The sequence below is a fragment of the Myotis myotis genome, unplaced genomic scaffold (assembly GCF_014108235.1).
Source record: "Myotis myotis isolate mMyoMyo1 unplaced genomic scaffold, mMyoMyo1.p scaffold_m19_p_14, whole genome shotgun sequence".
In the NCBI taxonomy this organism is placed as follows: Eukaryota; Metazoa; Chordata; class Mammalia; order Chiroptera; family Vespertilionidae; genus Myotis; species Myotis myotis.
The window spans coordinates 11,697,811-11,719,319 of NW_023416318.1; the positions used below are offsets into that span (position 1 = coordinate 11,697,811).

The 21,509-nt window shown below is 36.6% G+C and overlaps 1 protein-coding gene across 6 annotated transcripts in view; it reads left to right on the plus strand.

Annotated features, from left to right (window-relative positions):
- The window catches only part of EXOC6B (exocyst complex component 6B), a 537,234-nt gene that overhangs the window by 236,532 nt on the left and 279,193 nt on the right, over positions 1-21,509 (plus strand). For all 6 annotated transcript variants that reach the window (XM_036334133.1, XM_036334135.1, XM_036334136.1 and 3 more), the window contains one exon: positions 586-654. In XM_036334133.1, coding sequence (XP_036190026.1) covers positions 586-654 — 69 coding nt within the window. The remainder of the gene's footprint in view (positions 1-585; positions 655-21,509) is intronic.

Sequence of the window (21,509 nt, forward strand, 5' to 3'; positions counted from 1 at the left end):
GCCTTCATGGATGCAAGCAAATGAACAAAATTGTCAATAAATTTGAACCGATAAACATAGAAGTGCTTATATTCTGATCAATCATATATTTACCAGTGTTACAGTAAAAACTTCAGCTAGGTCTTTAAAAAAATATTTCTTATGTTATTTTGTCTTTTATGCTTTATTTTGTTTTGTTTAATATTTACTTTCATAGTCTCCTTTTATTCTTACTAAATTTCTATGAGTCAACTGGTAGTTTCCTTTTTAGTTGAAGAAATTAAGGCCAAAGTAAATTGTGATTTACTTTTGTCAGGTCACATAACAAATCAGTTTTAGCACTGCGACTCTACTCCAGTTCTTACCTTATGTTTTCTGTTTTACTTTCTCTTTTGATGTATAGGTTTAATCTCTAGGCGTTGTTCATTTGCTGATATTACTTCTAGGTTTGGCTTTTCCATTCTTCATCTTATTTTTTATATGATTGCCCCTCTCTTCTTCCTAGCATATTTCCGTATCTTTTTCTTACAGTGAGTAGTAAAAATGAATGCAGTTGCTATTAATAGCTTTGTTTGAATATTTTGTGACAATCTGATTGTTTTGCAGGTACCTGGGACCCAAGATTTGGTGGATTTCTCTCCAGTTTATCGATGTCTACACATATATTCTGTCCTGGTGAGTCTTTATCTGGCTTTGCCTAATAAAGATATATATTGAATTCAAACTCTGCTTTCTCATTTTTGATATTTTTCTATTTATTAAGAGTAAGGACAGAAAACTATTACTTAAGGAGTATTAATTATAAAAAATCTTTTTTTCTTGGACCTTTTATGGTTGCCATATAATATGCCTTAGCTAGTAACATTAATTTCTATGTCAACCTGTTTGTAGATTATACCTAAAAATAGTTACATGTTCAGATTTCAGTTCTTAATTTAATAATGTAGTTATTTAAATAACAATAGCCTATATTTACATATTACATTAGTATATGTAAAAACTTTTTTATTCTTGATGACAGTTTTTCCTTTTGTCATACAAAGCATATGGAAAGGGGGGAAATTTTATAGGTGTGAATGGTATTCTAATAAATGAATTAGAATTTATCTCCATCTGTACACCTATGTGCAGACACACAGATATATACAAAGTCAGTAAAAAAAATTAAACTATGAAGTTAAAGTATCATGAAAGACAAATTGATGAGAGAAGCCCATCATTGATAATTTTTATAGCAAAGTTCAGTGAAGCTTCTATCAGGTTGTTTTTAATATCATTTTAAGCGAAATAAGTTTGAGTGTATCTTATTGCCCGGTCCAGTCTGTTATTCATTTTCTTTCTTCATGTATTTAATGTATTTTCACTAGGCCATTACTGCAGATAGTTTGGGACTGGTCTGTGGATTTAAAAAATATGTATTTATTTTTATTGATTTCAGAGAGGAAGGAAGAGGGAGAGACAGTTAGAAACATTAATGATGACAGAGAATCATTGACTGGCTGCCTCCTGCATGCCCCCAACTTGGTATCGAGCCTGCAACCTGGGCATGTGTCCTTGACCGAAATTGAACCCAAGACCCTTCAGTCCGCAGTCTGACGCTCTATCCACTGAGCAAATCATTTAGGGCTGGTCTGTGGATTTTATGGCCTGCAGTATTTGGTGGTGATCTCCATTAGTTTGAGAAAAGAGCTGGTAACGTCCTCTCTTCTATTCTCCTTTCTTTTAGTTCTCCTTGCTGTCCACCAGCTCCCTTTTCCCCTCTCTGTCTATTCTCCTTCTCTACTCTTTTTCTTTATCATTCCTTGTTATATAAAGATGAAGCAGGATATAGATTGATATGTATCAAGGCTTTAAAATAAGTAGACAGTTTTTTTCATTCTCATGTACAGAGAATTACAGAAATCATATATATCTTACTTGGCGACACAATATTATCATCATTTCATACAAAGCCGCCTTTGTATTTTATTTTATCATGTTTTTTCCATTTGTCTCTTATCCATAAGCCCACTTGTCTCCCATCCCTAACTAACTCTAATATGTTTAACATATGGTCATGATTGTGTCCTTGAAAATTTGTGACTTTTTTAATGTATAGGTGTTTTTAACTAATTCAAATGGTGTTGTCTTATGGATTGAGTTTTACTTCTTGTAGTTTTTTTTTTTTAAATTCAGCACTATTCCTAATATATCTATTCTTGTTATTGTCTGTATATCTAACTCATTGCCTCCCACTTCTGCTTGATAATTAACTGATGGTTTGTATTTGCTGTTGTTATTATCTATTATGTTAATGATCAAAACTTAAATTTGCCTCTAACATTTTTCTGTAACAAATAGTATACCCTTATGGACTAGTGTGTACGTTTCTATGGTTTCTTTACCAAGGAATGAAATTTCTGGGTCATAAGGAATATGTAAAATACTTAATTTCACTAATTTTTAAATTTTGTTAACCTGATGGATATTGAATGACAGCTCTTTGTTATAATTTGCATTTCTCTGATTACTAGTAACATTGTGCTTCTCATTTTAGACTTACTAATCATTTAAGGTTTGTCTTCTTTAAACTGCCTATCTTTAACCTTTGTTCAATTTTGTATTGCATTTTTTTTCTAGTAAAGCACCTAAAAAATAAATATAATTTTTTCCCTATGAAATGGCTAGCCTGTTATATATAAAGTAGGTGAAAAGGGTTTTTTTGTTTTGTTTCTGTGTCTCAGTGATTTTTTTAAAAATTACATTTGAGATGACGTTGATTAATAAGATTATATAGGTCTCAAGTGTACATTCTATGATACATCATCTGTATGTTGCATTGTGTGCCTACCACCCAAAGTCAGATCTTTGGTCACCATGTATTTGATCCCCTTTACCATTTACTATCTCCCTAACCTGTTTCCCTCTGGTAACCATCATACTGTTATCTGTGTCTATGAGTTTTTGTTTATTTTTCCTGCTTATTCCTTTGCTGCTTTCAGTTTTATATCCCAGATGAGTGAGATCATATGGTTCTTAACTTTTTCAGTCTGACTTATTTCGCTTAGAATGATATTCTCAAGATTTCTTATTTTAGTTTTCTCTTTTTGCTTTCAGAAATTTCTTATATATGGTAGATATTAACAGTTTAGGTTACTGTGAATATTTGTTTCCAGTTTGGCACCATACGCTAAACTATGTCTATATTATTTTTCATGAAACAGAAATTATTGATTTTGATATAATCAAGTCCATGAATTGTAACCCTTCATGTAGTTTGTTTTGTATTTCTTGTTTTTTTTTTTTTTTTTATTAATCCCTTTATATTCTGACATCATAGAGCATTCCCTTACATTATCTTTAACATTTTACCATTCACATTTCAATTTTGATCTAGCTTGGGTTCATCATTTTATATACTGTGAAGTATAGCTCGAACTTAATTTTTTTCTGTATGATGAATTCAGTTTTACGAATCTCATCTACTACATAATTTGTACATCTCCAGTGATTCCTGGTAGTACCTCTGCAATACCCTAATATGCATATTTATATGAATCTATTTTTCAGCTCTATAGTTTGTTACATTTGGTTTTTTAACATATCTACATAAATGGTAAAAGAAGTCTCTTCTCATTTCTTCTCTTTTAAATTGCTTTCACTATTATCAACCTCTACTTTTAAATATATATTTTAGAATCAGTTTGAGTTAATAAAAAAGTACTTCTAAGATTTTGATTTTAATTGATTGCATTTATAGATAAATTTTGGGTAGAATTGATACTTTATAATGCTGAGTCATCTCATTCATGAAAGAATAAGATTTTTTAAATTATTTAATTGAGCTTTTTCTATGTCTAGTAACATAGAATGCTTGGGAATTCTTTTTTCGGGTAATAGTAAAATACTTGTAATTTTTGTTACTGTTTTCTACTTTATTTCTAATTAGTTATTGCTGATATTGAAGAATGCTTGATTTTTATATGTTAACCTTACACCTGGCAACTTGGCTCAACTCTTTTATTACAGTTTGTTTTTTAGTTTATGATAGCTTACTATATAGTTGATCATTATGTCTGTAGATATTGATTTTGTTTCTTTTATTTCTGTTTGTATAGCTCACTGTTCTTTTTATTGTCTTATTGTATTCACCAGGATCATTATTACCTTGTTGTTTAGGAAGGTGATATTGTGCATCCTGTCTGATTTCTTATCTCAAAGAGAATGTATCTGTAGTTTCTCTCTTAACTGATGTTTACAGTAGGTTTTTGGTAAAGATTCATCTAGTTATTCCTAGACTCCTGAATTTTTAAAAATAAAAACATAAATGAATGTCATATTTTATTGAATTTGTATGCTAGATATATTGATATAATTCTGAGGTTTTTATCCTTTAGTTTATAAATATGATAAATTTCATTGATAGATTTTTCTGATACTAAACCATCCTTGTATTCTTTAGATAAATCCACCTTGATGAGGATGTATTACTGCTTTTTTAACATCCTGTGGAATTTAAGTCTTATTTGTTTATTCATTTATTTATTTATTTTTACTCTTTATTTTCGGTATTTATATGTATGGTTATAAGTAACACAGGCCTATACTTTCCTTTCTTTTTTTTTGGTATTGTCCTTATATGGTTTGTAAGTCAGTGTTATAATAGTCTCATTAAAATGGTTGAACATTCTTTCCTTTTCTCTATTTTATGAAATTATTTATATAAGATAGGAGTTATCTATTCCTTGAAAATTGAGTAGAAATCCCATGTGCAGTCATATGCATTCTTTTCTTTGCCATACAACTTGCTTCTTCCTCCCTATCATCCTGATTCCATTTTCCATGATTTTATTTAGTCTCTTCATTAGCATGTATGGTTTTAGGAATTCACAGTTTCCAAATGTCATTAGAATAAGAACTATATTCACACATATCAAGTTTTAAGGTTTATGTTAGGCCTCATAATAGCAAAAATGATTTTTTCCTCTTAAATAGTGTAAAGTCTATGAAAATGGATAGTTTGTTTAGTTTAATGTTATATTCTTAGTACAAACAACAGTCCTTGACATATGGTAGTTCCTTACTATTAGTTGAATGAATAAATAGGAAAGTGGTAGCTAAAGAATGCAGTACATTTGTTTGAACATATGCAAACTCTGACCTTATTATTCATTTACTTATTTACTCAATAAACACTGATTTTCTCTTCTGCATGAAATGGGTTTGGAGAAGCAAGGATGAATGAATAAGTCAAGAACTTCTGCTTTAAAAGGAAATTACAATCTATCATGGCAGAAGTTATAATTTTTGAATGACTATAATATGACAGCACTATATCTCATTACTGTGTGCATGCTAGTTTTTGTCAGATTTTATGATATTGAAATTTTAACAAATTTTCCTCAAGTGAGAGCTCTAATAGTGATTCATAAGAGTATTGAAGTAATTTATTTGCGGAATTAAACCTTAGCTTTTCACATGGGGAATGTGATAATAATTACCTGCTTAGTGCAGTTATAGGTATTGTATGAACAGTGCCTGGACCAGACTGTGGCACATAATTAGCATTTAGAGGACAGTTGAGCTAACAAAAGTTATCTATTTCTGATGCTGATTATTAGACACAAAATTAGTATTTTAAAAAGTATTTGACAAAGTATAGACATGTAAATAGCGGTTCTAATCTCTGCCATCAACATAAAAAGTTAATCAATTATTTAAAATCTGTACATTTTTAAGTATACAAAGACTATATAGTCCTAAACTGTGAAGACTAAACAGGAAGACCTTAAATTGCCCATTTAAAAATAAATTCTACACAGTGGTATTTTGTAATGATGAGATATTTGATATTCATAACTTTATTGTAACAATTTAATGAGCCAGAGTTTATATGGCAGAAACAGACCTTCTCTCCCATATTTTCTGATTTTTAAAAGATATAACTCTCCAAAGTGGTAAGATCTCAGCTCTATATTTTCCTGGAATGCATGGTTATCTTTTAAACATTGCTGTTCCAGATTTATAGGGACTTTAATAACTCAGGTATCTCCTTTGCTAAAGTAAGGGCCAGACCATATATAACATCTAGGGATGACTCTTTTCAAAGCTTTTGGGGGGCTGTAATTTGTCACTTTTCTGTATTTGTTTCCTCATCCTCAAAGGAGTAATTTGTATTTTGTATGGTGAAGGTTAGGTCCTCATAATATTGGCAAAGATATTTAAAAGTGGATTATTTAATATAAATATTTGTAACAAATATTTTCTTACATTCTGATGTAATTAAGATTAATATTAGATTTGGGAATAAAGAAATTAGGACTGAGCAGAAAATAAACCTTATTCCTCTCATTGCTTTCCATTCCAATACTGCTCTTTACTTCTTCATTCTTCGTTTCTCATCAACTCAGTATATTTATCTTCTGTTCATATCACCACCCTCAGTCTATATCTTACTGGACTTTTTAGCTGCTTTTGACTTTGTTGATAATGTCCTTCTTAAAATTCTTAATCCCTTCGTCTTTCGTCTCAATATGTTTCCTTCTCTTCTACCAGCCTTTTTGAGAATTGTTACCTGTTTTGGTCCTTGTGGGCTTTACTTCTTTGTGTCCTTCAGTATTTCCACTTCTTTCTCTCCTTCCTTTCTTGAATGATAGTACCTATTTTCATGGTTTAATGTGCTAATGACTTTCAAACCTGTATCTGTATTTCTCAGCTTTTCCTTGAGCTTTGCACTTTTTAGTATATAGTGTACTGAACCATACCTTTTGGATACTCCATAGGCAGCACAAGCCCTATGTTTCAAAATGAACTCACTGTTCCCACCACCACCGTAAAACTTACTTCTGAATTTACAGTGAGCCCAGGTAATAACAGTATCATCTACCTAGTTACCATGCAGAAACCTAGACTCTTCCTTTTTCTCATACCATATTCAGATCTCCAAATCTTACAAATGTTACCTTGATCTCAAAATTTTTACTTCATCTGCCCTGACCAGTTTGGCTCAGTGGATAGAGCGTCGGCCTGTGGACTGAAGGGTCCCAGGTTCGATTCTGGTCAAGGGCATGTACCTTCGTTGCAGGTACATCCCCAGTAGGAGGTGTGCAGGAGGCAGGTGATCGATGTTTCTCTCTCATCGATGTTTCTAACTCTCTATCCCTCTCCCTTCCTCTCTGTAAAAAACAACAACAATAAAATATATTTTAAAAAAATTTCTTTTACTTCATCTGATCTTCCCATCTTAAAATGGTTGCCCTAGTTCAGATTCTTATAGGGATTATTGAAACTAACTGTTCTCTACCTTACAGCATAAACCACTAACTCACTTCTCCTTCTTGTGACAGTTATCTGTCATGCAAATTTGACATATATGTTACTGGTGAAAATTCTCTAAGTGGTTGTCCGTGGAATAAAATATAGAGTTATAGAAGATAATATAGCATGTTGTAGTTTAGAAGGTTTTCCATTTCCTGTCTGTCATATTTCTGCTGCTTACCACCTAGCTTTCATGATACATTCTCATACATTCCTCATGTTAGTCCTACTTCCTGAATTGCTATTCTCATTTCTTTTTAACTCACTAATTCATATTTATTTCATACCAGCAAATTTTCCTGACATTTCAGGTTGACCACGGTGGGCCCCCATCCCCTTTGCACTATTATAGGACTCAGTCCATGTTTCTATTAGTGCATATTATATTATATTATATTACTCTAAATATGTACTCTTTTCCCTCAATAGAGTATAAGCTCTTTTAGGGCAGGTACCATGTTTTATTCATCTTTTTTTAGCCCTTGCACCTAGCATTCAGTACTCAATAAATGCTTGTTTTTGATTTTGAAAGATACCTGCCCTCCTTTGACCCGCAAATGAATCCAGCATTTTAGTCTCAGGCAGTGTTATACAATATCAGGGCTGGGACTCAGACGAGGGAAAACAGTTCTATTGGTGTCCAACGGAAGGATCATAACAGAAGTAACAAAAAGTTCTAATATTTTGTCATTTACAATAGTGTTTATCTGAACTTTTGGCCTGGAGGATAACAAGGCACACTTTGAATAAACATGGCAATATTTATTATTTTTAGTGAAACCGACCTTCCATTCACCCCCCTTTTATGGCTGTGCTGCTTATAAATTCCCAAAGGATTATTTGAAAAATCCTACTTATATCTGCCAGCCTTATCAGTAGGGCAGGAGTTCACGTATTGTAACAGGAGGTCAGACTTCGGTCATGGTCTTATAGATGGGGCCAAGCACCTGTAAATTCTTCCTTTGGTGACTAAAGTGAAGTACAATATCAAACAGGCAGTGAGACTTTTCTAGGAAGTGCTGAACTTTGGCAGGAAGGGCAAACTTTGGCAGGAGGAGGGGAGGGAAGAAAGTGAACAAGGGTCAGATAGTGGTTAATTGAGACTTGGTCCTTGATGTAGTAATGCAATGGAAGTGTGCAGGGCAAAGGTAGATATATTTTATAGAATTATTTTAAACAGCTTTTACTATTTAACTCTTCATATACAGTTTAGAGATGAGCAGGTAAGGGGCAGGATATAAAACATTTTACAGTTATTAAAGAGAATATTTTTAAGAAGGGATAAAATAAGCTAAAATGTTTTCTGGAATGGAAGTGATGAATAATAATAATCTGAGATTCTTGTACATGGTGGAGTAGTAGTTTAAAATATGGGTGGACTATCTGTTTAATGAAGAAAAGAAACCAGTCTGTCTGACAGATTTTTTAAAAAATTCTATCAACTCAGTGATGTCTGTCATGTTGATGGGCTCCAAGCCTTGAAAACAGCTCATTTTAGGAAAGATTTGTATGTACTTTTAAGCTCCTCTATATACTGCAACATCTTTCTGACTCTTCTCCAAATTTGCTGCCCACTCACCCTTCTATCACTGAAAGGATACCCCCCCCCCACACACACACATATCCCATAAGAAGAACTTGGGTGTCATTAAGAGACTGGGGATCAAACCTGTAAATACAACCCTACCCCCAGGTATTTTTCTGCATGTGTGTTATACTATAATAAAAAGTTTACTTTAAAGATTTCTGACATCTTGGGTTTAGGGATAGAAATTATAGCAACACATGAATTTTTTTAGTAAGCAGCAGCCCCTCAGTATTACATGGATTATGAGAACCTCAGTTGTATCTAATTCCCTTCGATCACTAAAGAAGACTGTAAACCGGCCAAAGATATAAGGACATGCAGAATGCAATAGTGCATTGAATTCATTATTACAAAGGTTCTAGCAAGTTCAGTATAATTTTTTAACTTCCTTGGGCAAAGGGCCTCTGAGAGTTTGATGAAAGCTGTGAACCTTTCCCCCAGACAAAATGCACATAGGTACATGCATGTAGAATTTTGCTTAGAATTTCAGAGGCTTCCCTAGTTTCTGAGTCTTATCCATCATAGACCTAGAAAGAATCCCTCATCTAAAGGGAACTACAAGGCGAGTTATGCTTTAGGTATCTACTGATTATAGACCTGTGCCTCAGAAAAGCTCACCCCAGTTCCATTTGAGTGTCCCCTTTTATGTCTCCTAAGGACTCCCTTGCCTTTTTTTTTAGGTTTAGAAGCCTTGCCAAAATCTAAATTTGAAAGCATATTTCAAAGTGACCTTATTTCTGTATCATAAATCCTTATTCTCTGAGCAGCCATTATCCATGGCAAGCTGGTCACCTGCTTTTTTTGTTAAGAATAAATTAGCCTAGCACCTAAACTAACACTTTTGTCCCCTGAATTCTTCTACTTGGGAAGGATCAGAGCAGAGATTTAGGAATAATTATGAGAACTCTAGTCAGTAATTTATCTTCTTGAACATGAGTAATTGTGTTGTTTTAGAGTATTTTACTTTTAATAATATCTCTTACTTTTAATAATATCTCTTTTTTGCCGAAACCGGTTTGGCTCAGTGGATAGAGCGTCGGCCTGCGACTGAGGGGTCCCAGGTTCGATTCCGGTCAAGGGCATGTACCTGGGTTGCGGGCACATCCCCAGTGGGGGATGTGCTGGAGGCAGCTGATCGATGTTTCTCTCCCATCGATGTTTCTAACTCTCTATCTCTCTCCCTTCCTCTCTGTAAAAAATCAATAAAATATATTTTTTAAAAAATAATATCTCTTTTTATGTGGCTATAATTAGGAGAGGTGAATCAGCAGCAGAGCTAGAACTTATCCACAAGCTCTTTACAGTCTTTCAAGATCATCGCTGGAGCAGGGGATGGGGTGAGGTGGCGTGAGCAGGAAGCTTCCTGGAACATATTTCTCTCTTTCTAATCTGAAGGTTTCTGCTCACATGGTCTGCACTGACAGCTGGAGGAGACTACAAATTCATGGTGTGTAGCTATAGATAATAGCAAGGAAAGGATGTGGTGAATGGAAAAAAGGACAGATATAAGCAGTTCTAAGTGACATGTTTTCTGAGGTGTTCAGGGAATTAGTGAAACTACTTAGAGAACTTTGGTAGCAATCGGCTATTTTAGTAAAACACTTGGGAAATAAATACTGGAGTTTTCAACTAAAGGAAAGTGAATAGTTTTGGCATTCTCAAAGCTAGACTAAAAGATCCCCTTGTATAATGGGAGTTGAAGGGTTGTTGTTTACATATGTATTTATAATAATATTATCTTGGATTATATATAATACTTTGTTCAGCAGTCTCATATAATACTTTGTTCACAAATTTGACTACATTAAGTAAGTGACTTATAGGTTAAATATGAAGAAAACACCTTACTTGGTAGAAACTGGCCTTACGCTGAATCATGCTATGAAATAGTTTTGTTGGCACCAGAGGTAAGAGTTTTAGGGTTCTTATTCCTGAACTTTTATCAAAAGGCACTGTTGTTTAATAGTCTAGCAAATTTAGCAGCAAAAATTGGAACATAGACTTAAAGTAAATCTGAAGAATTAAATGTAGTTTTAATGGTCAGATTTTAATATTACTGATTTAAAAAAATGAGACCCCCATTTAAAAAACATAGCAAAACGTTTCTGCTACATGTAGGTTGGCAAATGAAAAAAATTCACACATCAACTTCATGTAGTTTTTTGTCAGTGCTTCTCACCAACCATTGATCTGACAGTGAATTCTAATAGGTAAATAGAGCTCTGTTTGGTTTTTTTTTTTTAGTTTTCATTAAAATTGATTGTATTTTACCATGGCCTAGTTTTTTTAGAGCTACTTTGATTCTATTATAAATGTTGAGACTGTTGAGTTGTATTTATTTTAAATAATTATAGTGAAAATCCTTTATTTAAACTCTTTCAATATTTTACAAAGACACTTGAGTGAACATTTAAATATTCCATCTGGGTGTTAAATACAAGCAGGGTCATTTACTCCTCCTATGGTAGAAGTTAAGACAAATGAGAATGAGACCTATGTGCAGGATTCTGGGTGCCTAGTTTGCGAGCAAGGTGTTTTTCTTTGTGTGTGTGTGGTTTTTTTTTTTTCTTCTTTGGCATTTTCAAAGATGGTGTTACAAAGAAAGAGAGAGGGAAACATCACCTTATTTTGCGGGTCACACGTAATTGGAAACTGTAGATAGAACTCTAGCATCGCCAGAGGTGTAGAGCTTAATATTCCAGATTTGCTTAAAGTTGTCTCTAAAGATATGTTTCTGGAGAACACCAGTCTCATCAGTTAATCTGTTAAGAAAAAAGAGGCAGGCTCCTGTTTCAAATGTCAATGAAACTCTACTCTGTTGCTGTTTTGGGTTTTTTATAGTTCATATTGGTACATTCAAGTATATTCTGAGAAGATCTGCAAAAAAATAACCATTTTAAATTATAACCATGATAAATTTTATTTATTTACAGTGAAAGATGTAAAGATGGTCAGGAGACTTTCTGCTTTCAAAAAGTTTCTAATTGCCTAGCCAGTGTGCTCAGCGGTTGAGTGTCTACCCGTGCACCAAGAGGTTGTTGGTTCGGTTCCCCTTCAGGGCACAGACCCAGGTTTCAGGCTTGATCCTCAGTAGGGGCATGCAGGAGGCAGCCTATCAATGTTTCTCTCTCATCTGTATTTCTCTCTCTCCCTTCCTTTCTTCCTAAAAATCAATAAAAATATATTTAAAGAAAGTTTATAATTTAATGGGTCTAGAGAAAAGCTGCTTTGTAAGGGACAGTATAAAGGCCTGGTTTCTTAAAAAAAATTCCATCATTCTTATTTGAAATATATACATTTTCATTGGGAAATAAGAAAAGAACATTGAACTTTTAATGGAAAAGCTTTCCTGAGAACAGTAATTTGAAATGAGTATGTAGCATTTTCAAATCCTTTGGAATGGCATGTTAGGAAGGAATTCTGATGCTCATGTACTTGAAATTTATTTTTTAAGAACTTTATGTGACTAATATTTCAGGTGCTGATATTTAGACACTATTCCTCTTAATGATCTTTATAACTGTTTTTTTTTTTAAATTTTCATTTTAAATGGACTCCCCCCCCCCCCCCCCCCAGAATGTTCATCTGTTTGGGCCCACTATCTAAGACAAATGCAAGTTGCAGTGTGGAGAAGCCAGCTTATACTGTAAGAACAGAGCTGGAAGCCTGGAAGCTTTCTCGTTTGTTTCCATAGTGATCTTGAGTACTTCTGAGCCATAGAATGTATGTTAAGTATTTTCTCGAGAGGTTTTTTTATTTTTTAATGTGGAAAGTTTTGCCCTGAAATATTTGGTGACTCCTAGTCCATCTCTGACACTTAACAGATTGTTCCATCACTCTCCTGCCGTATCTCACGGCCTCTAGTTTCACTGACCCACCAAGTGCCTGGTGAGGTTAGATAGGCGTAAACACTACATAGATCACAGAGAAAAGCTGAGGGTGAGATACTTTGTGCACTGCATTGATAAGGACACAGGAAAAGCCATTTATAGTGATAACTTTCCTGTAGTATGGGCTAATGGGCCCTGGTTTGTAGTAGCTGTAATCTAACTTTTTATGATTGTCATATTGCTCTTTTAACCTGGTGACCTTATTACCCATGGGCATACATATCAATTGGCTTTGAACAAAACAAGGGGAAAAATGATTAAATTTTTTTTCCTAGACATGTTTGCATTTGTTTTTCAAAATGCTTACTTTGGGAACATTGAACTTCTCAAGTGTGTTTGCTTTTTTTTCCTTTTTTAACAATAATATCTCACTTAAACAGCTTTCGATATCACAATTAATATAACTATTTATTAAGCTGTGGTAAAATGAATAAGAAATAATTCATTTTCCATATAACACCCAGTAATCCTTCTAAACACAATTGAAATTGTATCAAAACTGTGCTCTAACTATTTTAATTTCTCATTGTTCTTAGAATAAAGTAAATTTCTTAACTTGGCTTATACAGTCTTCCATATTCTATCCTTGGCTTAACTCTTACCTCACCTCTCGGTCTTTCCCTCCTTCCTTCGCGTGGTCTCTACTCCAGATGGACAGACCCCATCTCTCATAATGATGTTGGACAGGCAGTTTTCTTTCCTGAAACTTACTTTATATTTTGTTTCTTCCTTTTAATGTTTCTTTGTATAATTATGCCAAATTTCTCCCATTACTGAGAACTCTGGATTTGGCATTTATAATCTTCTCTCCCTCATCTCATGTAGTGAATCAGATCACTTACATCTTTTTCTTCCTTTTCCTTTCTATTTTGGTTGTGACTGCCAGGTTTTTGTTTGTTTTCAGTTTTTAAATTTAAAATTTTTAAATTTTTTTTTTACTTTTTAAAAATGCCTTCTATACTGAAAACTTAGTTTAATACATTGTCCCAGTAGTTTTGGACATTATGAGGAGGAGTATAAATAACTGTAACCAGAGCCTCATGATCTAAACTAGAGGACAAGTAGAGGAGGAATTTCCTTTTGTTTTATAGGGGAAATTTGGTCATTCACACAGTTACGTAAGTTGCATCTACCAAAATGATCTAACCAGAAGCAAATGCTATAACTGGAGCTCATGTTTATCCATGGTTGTAGCAGGTGTAATGAAGAGTTTGTTTTTAACCTATGACTAGAACTGATTTATTTTAAATTATGGGGGATGGAAAAGCTGAGCTTGCGACTGTAGTGGATTCTGTATTTTCTCAGAGCCCTATAACTCAGACCACAGTGTGAAGATGAGGTAGTTTAGAGCCTTAACACTGGATTAGAAACTTAGACTTTTAGTCTATCCATATCCCAGATTTTCTCAGAGCACAGGTAGAATCCATCTTATTTTCTTGCCTCAATGTTTTTCTTAAAAATACCTGTATTTTATTGATTTCAGAGAGGAAGGGAGAGGGAGATATAGAAACATCAATGATGAGATAGAATCAATCATTGATCATCTGCCTCCTGCACACCCCTCCCCCACCCTGGGGATTGAGCCTGAAACCCAAACATATGTGCCCATAAGTGACCAAGAATCAAATCCACAACCTTTTGGTGTAGGGGGTGATGCTCCAACCAAATGAGCCACACTGGTCAGGGCTCTATTTCCATATTTAAAAACATTCAAATAATTTCATTCTTACAGTGTTTCTGTGAGAATGAAATTAAAGAATATATATAAAAACACCTGACATAGTATCTGAAGCAAACTAAATCTTAAAGAAAGATTTCTCCTTTCAACTCTTACTAGTACATATTCTGTTCCCTTTCCCCAGTCTCCAAAGTTCCTCTTATAAAAATAACTCTTTAAGAATGCAATGGGGAAGGAATAAGGGACTAAGAACTAGACTAATGCATGTGCAGACATAAATATACAGATATAATAAATAATACAAGAAAACCTGTGCCTTTCCTCCTGCAACCCATCCCTATTTAATGTTACCATTATAAAAATTCTAATCTGGCGATTAAGAATCATAAAATATTAGGGGGAGCAGGGCTTTTGAATATTCTTTCTTTTAGTAATCTCTTTTCACAGAAAACTGTTCTTGGCCTAGCACAGTTAAATTACTCGTTTAAGTCACATAAGTGGTAAATAATGGAATTAGAATTAAAAATTAGTTATACATTCTGTCTTGTGTTTTTTCCTCTATCCATTATCATCATGATTAAAGTGGCTAAATTCATTGTGCTAGGTGTGAAGTCCAATTCTAAGCACTTACAAGTATGGTTACTCAGTATATTATATTGCGTCCTACTCTATATAATAAAAGCCTAAACGACCGTTAAGGCGGAACGACCAGAATGACTGGTCGCTATGATGCACACTGACCACCAGGGGGCAGACGCTCAATGCAGGAGCTGCCCCTTGGTGGTCAGTGCGCTCCCACAGGGGGAGTGCTGCTCAGCCAGAAGCCGGGCTCATGGCTGGCCAGCACAGCTATCACGGTGGGAGCCTCTCCCAACTTCGCGGCAGCACTACTGAGCAGTGGCAGCAGGTGCAGCAGGCCATGATGAGCGTGAGTGGTGCAGCCGATTTAGGCTCCTACCTGGCTGCCTGCCTCTTGACACACTGCTACAACCCCCGAGGGGTCCTGGACTGTGAGAGGGATGTCCGACTGCTGGCTTAGGCCAATCCTGGTGCCATTGTCTGTAGAAGGCAGTCAGTCTGAACAACTCAGTGACTCAGGGAAGTGCAGGGAACTCAGGGTGAGCCTGCCTTCGTGCTTCACTCACCCACTCGATGGTGTTCGCAGGACAGACTATGGTGGCTCAGTCCATGCAAGTATAGCAGCTGCTGAGGCTCAAGCAGAAGGCTGTGCAGTAGCAGAAAGCCATCCAGCCATAAGCCGGCAGTCGGACATCCCCTGAGGGGTCCTGGACTGCAAGAGGGTGCAGGCCAGGCTGAGGGACTCCTCTGCCCCCTAGAGCACGAATTTTGTGCACTGGACCTCTAGTGTTATATATAATAGATACATAAACTTTATAAACATAATCCATAATTTTTCTTCTTCTGCTACTAATAAGGGACTAGACCTAAGCGTTTTCTGTCAATAATGATTGGAAATAGGAATGGAAGTGGGAAGGCCTTCTGCATTTTTTAGTCTACCTTTTCAAAAAGTCTTTCTCCTTCAAAGTTGACTTTGCTGCGTACTTTAACAATTCTGTATTCTCAGGTTTTATGTGACTATATTTATCAAAATGGTTGTCCAGAACCATCTTATGGGGAGGCCTGCTGACCATAGGTATAAGGAGAAGTACAGTACTATCAGTTACTTTTATTACATGAAAATGATCTATCTGCCTACTAGTATTTTTTTTCTTATAACATAAAAAGATGCTATTGAAACCAGTATCTATAAGCAAGTTAAAAGTCTGTATGTAACACATCACACTTGCTGCAACTGGTTTTGGGCTTAAGCAACCAACAGGGCTACATATGACTTCTTAAAAAAGCTATTATTCAGGTTTTTAGGAGGGGCTTGAGGATACTTTCCCTAAGTTTTAGTTGCATTTGGCATATTGTCTTTCCAGATTTTCCTACTTTATTCAGAAATTCAGAAGTATAATCTCTTCCATCAACTAACACAGTAAAAAAGTAGCTCGGTTTTTAAAAATCTTAATGGAAAAAACAAAAGGTTTGCAAGTATGGGTGTTTTTCATTGGGAAGGATAGAAAACTATGAGTCTCTACTAATATTAAATAGATATATGAATGAATGAATACATTTATACATAAATACAGGCATGCATAAATAGAGGAGAAGACTGTGGTCTTACTTGTAGCAATATACTTGTAGTAGTTGACATTTGGGAGACAGTTATGTGTCGCTTGCATCTCTGTACATCTTGTGTACAGAAGCACTGACTGTTGTAGACTATCTTTTCAAGATGTGTGTGCCATCAGCTTTGTAAGTCAGGGATAATGTCTCCCACCTGAGAAAAAAAGCAGCTGTGCTTCCAGCTTTGGAAGATCAAGATCGTGTTTTTTTGTGGAACAAAGATTTTTGGATTCCCTGTGCTCCAGGTTCTTCTCTGGTAAAGAAAACTGCTGTGTGCAGGTGTCACCTGGACCTCTTCACATTGCCCTGTGGAAATTGGGACTCTGAGGATTGGTGCAAGCATAAATGCTGATTCTCTGACTACTGCTATTGATACTAGCAATGAAGTCCTTTATCTCTGATCCAGGAATTTGTGCCTTCTGCTAGCATCCATGGGACTGTGGTGTGGTAGTTTGTTGGCTTGCAAGTGGTTAATATCTCAGACTCTTCATGGTTCTTCATTTTGCAGTCATTACAATAAAGATTTATTCAGGCAGGAACCATCATTAGATACTAAATCTAGATGGGACATTTTGGTAAAGAATAGTATATTTGTGTGGTATTAAAGTTTCTTTCCAAGATTGTTTATTAATAACAAGGCAAAAATTGTAATTGGACGCTCTCTTTAACAGTGATCAAAATTAACATCATAATTGAGGATCAGGTAGACTTGTGTGCCTCTGAGTGAGATGCCCTGAAAGGGATGCAACATTACTTATGTAGTATTTTGACCCCTAGTACATAACCTGAATCTAATTTATGAGGAAATGTCACAGAAGCCCAAAATGAAGAGCATTCTGTTAGGAAGGAAAGAAGGATGAAAGGAAGGAAGGAAGGAAGGAAGGAAGGAAGGAAGGAAGGAAGGAAGGAAGGAAGGAAGGAAGGGGAGAAGGAGAGAAAAAATATTTTTCAAAAATGTCACTAATAAAAGGTAAAGAAAAGGTGAGGAACTATTTTAGATTAAAGGAAAGTAAAGAGGTATGACAACTAAAGGCAATGTATTGTCCTATACAAGGGATTGGCAAACATTTTCTCTAAAGGGCATGATAGTAAATATTTTAGGCTCTGTGGGCCATAGGGTTTCTGTCATAATCACTGAAGTTTACTGTTATAGCTTAAAAGCAGCCAGACACAATATGTAAATGAATGAGTGTGGTTGTATTCCAGTAACTTTATTTATATAACAAGTAATGGGATGGATGTGACCCCTGGGCCATGGTTTGCTGACCCTTGTCTTAGACTAAATCTTTTAGTTGAGGGAACATATGCTATAAAGGACATTATTGGTTCTGTTGACAAAATTGGAACATATTTTCTAAAATTAATAACTATTCTGCTATTATATAAGAAATTGTTCTTATTCTTAGGAAATGCACAATTAATTATTTAGGACTAAAAGGATCATATATATTATAATTTCAAATGACTAAGGAAAAACATCTATGTAGAAGAGAGAGCAATTGATAAAGGATATGGGCAAAATATTAAAGGTATGTGAATCTGGGTAAAGAGTATATGGGTGTTTTTCCATACTAGTCTTACACTTTTTCTGTAAATTGAAATTATTTCCAAATAAAAAGTTAAGCCCAGCCAGTGTAGTCTCAGTGGTGGAGCACTGACCTATGAAATGGGAGGTCATGGTTTGATTCCCTGTCAGGGCACAAGCCCAAGTTTCAGGCTCGATCTCTAGTGGGGGCATTTAAGAGGCAGCTGATCAATGATTCTCTCTCATCATTGATGTCTCTATCTCTCCCTCTCCTTTCCTCTCTCTGAAGTTAATAAAAGAAAACATTAAAAACAAACAAACAGAAATTTATTTTTAAAAAGTTAAAAGTATGTGTGTTTATATATGTAAATTTACATGTATGCACATAGGTCATTGGGAGAGAAAAATATTAAAAATTTGGTAGTGCCTTTATAGTCTCTTGAGAAATACCTATAAAAAATAGAAATTAACCAAAACATGAATTGAAAAAGAGTATCTGTGACAAGGGAAGCCAGCAGACATCATCCTTGGCCTAATCTGAATGCACTTAGTTACCAAAAGGCTGTAGTCTGGGGGCCAGAGGTTTTAGTGCGGTCTAAGAACGACGGTGGGAGCCACATTTTCCAGACTGCGAAACACAGGGTGCCTTGTTTAGTCAGCACAGTTTAGGTCAAATGTGGTTATGAAAAACAGATGAATGCTGGTGATCAAGTTGTACTTTGACAAATATTCCATTGTTTGAACATGCAGTAATTTCTGAAAAATGTGAAGCAGCCTGGACTGCAGAGATTGAGTTTTCTCTTCTCAACTCCCTAGCCTGCTCACAAAGGTCTTGTCATCGTGGGGAGTAGAAATAACAGGGCAGAAGAAGTATGTTAGATACTCCCTCCCCCCCCCCCCCCACCCCCGGCCTTTTTCTTCTTCATCTTCTTCTTCTTCTTTTTTTTTCCCCCTTTGCTTTGCTTTACTGGCAAATCAAGCAGTTTGGGCAGGCTGTTTTGTCAGCTGGAGGTCTTGGGCTTTGGGGACTGCTTTTGTACTTCGGTTTTGTGTTGTGAATTAGATACTTTGAGTTTATCCCATTAAAAGAAAAATGGTACTTGAGGTTTAGTGAGACATTGTTATATTTCACTGGCTCTTCTGTGTATAATCTTTGAGTTATTATTTCATCCAGTGTCTACTCCTAGCTCAAGAGGCTCATCTATAGAGTTGTTCCTATAACTTAAGAACCATAATGATAACATAGCAGGGCACAGGTGCTTGATGCAGAGAATTCTACCTAGAGCCAAGTCCTCTTTGATAGCTTAACTGTCCGTTTATATGCTTATGTTGTACTTTCTTGTTTGCTTCAGTATTTTGTCTCACTCACTTTGTTCATTCATCCATTCAGTAACTGTTTAGTGCATACTTATTGTAGGCAGAGCACATGTTCTATTCTTTTGTGTTTGGGTAAAATTTCTGTTCTGGATGATTGAGACTTGTGTTTTCCAATGTGGTAGCCACTAGCCACATGTGGTTGAGTACTTGAAACATAGGTAGTTTGAATCAAGATGTACTGTAAAGCATAAACTACATACCAGGTTTCAAAGGCTTGATAGAAAAAAAGCATGTAAAATATTTCATTAATTTTTATATTGATTAGATATTAAAATGACAATAATTTGGATTCAATGAGTTGAATAAAATACATTATTAAATTTTATATCATCTGTGTTTTACTTTTTAATTATGGCTTTTTGAAAAATTTAAAATTGTATATGCACTTAAGGCTTGCATTATATTTCTGTCAAATATTGCTGCTCATCAAATGTGAATACATATATGTGAACCTGAGTATTTCCTTATCATCAGTATTCTCTTATCATGAAGAGATCCTGGTCATTTCTGGTAATTGTATATTTAGTATATATCTATATCCTATCTAATATTAGAGAAACATGGTAATTAGCTGTACCTCCGCTACCCTTCGCATTGGCTGATCAGGGTGATATGCAAATTAACTGCCAACCAAGATGGAGGCCGGCAGCCAGGCAGCTTGAAGCGAACAGGAGGCTTGCTTGTTTCAGTGACAGAGGAATCCAAAGTTCCCCGCCTGCCTTGCTGGCCTCTGAGCTTGCAGTTTAAGAAACATTGTTACAAATATAGAAGCTAAACAAAACCCCAGAAACCTGCTTTCAGCCAGCCAGGCTTCAGCCAGCAGGACCGCAACATTGTTTCAATTATAGAACAAACGCAGATCCCTGCTTTCAGCCAGCCAGGATCTCAGAGCTGGAGTGAGCAGGACCGCAACAGTGTTACAATTATAGAACACAAACAAACCAGATACCTGCTTTCAGCAGCAGAGGCCTCAGAGCTGGAGCCAAGCCTCAGAGCTAAAGCTGGCCCAGAATAAAAAAAAAAGAAAAAAAGGACAGGTTGGGAGCTTCAGTCACCCGCCAGCCTGAAAACAGCTCTCAGCCCCTCACCCAGACTGGCCAGGCACCACGGTGGGGACCCCCACCCTGAAGGGTGTGTGACCAGCTGCAAACAGCCATCATCCCCTCATCCAGGCTGGCCAGGCACCCCAGTGGGGACTCCCACCCTGATCCAGGACACCCTTCAGGGCAAACCAGCCAGCCCCCACCTGTGCACCAGGCCTCTATCCTATATAGTAAAAGGGTAATATGCCTCCCAGCACCGGGATCAGCGGAGCGGTGAAGCCTCCCGGCACTGGGATCAGCATGACAGGGGGCAGCGACCAAACCCCCTGATCGCCCTGCGGCTCTGTGTGTGACAGGGGGCGGGGCCACAACCTCCCTATCCACCCTGCTCTGTTCATGACAGGGGAAGGCGCCCCAACCCCCTGATCAGCCCTGCTCTGTGCCTGATAGGGGGGAGCTCCCCAATCCCCTGATCACCCTGCGGCTCTGTGTGCAACAGGGTGCGGCACCCCAACCCCCCCCCCCCCCCCCCGGGCCCTGCTTTGTGTGTTACGGGGTAGAGCCATAACCTCCCCATTGGCCCTGCCCTGAGTGTGACAGTGGCGGTGCCTCAACCCCCTGATCGGCCCTGCTCTGTGGGTGATAGAGGGCGGCACCCCAACCTCCTGATCCGCCCTGCTCTGTGTGTGAAAAGGGACGGTGCCCCAACTCCCCTATCGGCCCTACTCTATGAGTGACGGGGGGAGCTCCTCAACCCCCTGATCGGACCTGCTCTGTGCGTGACAGTGGGAGCTCCCCAAACCCCTGATGGGCCCTGCTCTGTGCGTGACAGGGTACGGAGCCCCAACCCCCCTGATGGGCCCTGCTCTGTGCGTGACAGGGGGCAGTGCCCCAACCCCCTGATTGGCCCTGCTCTGTGCATGACGGGTTGGTGCTGCAACCT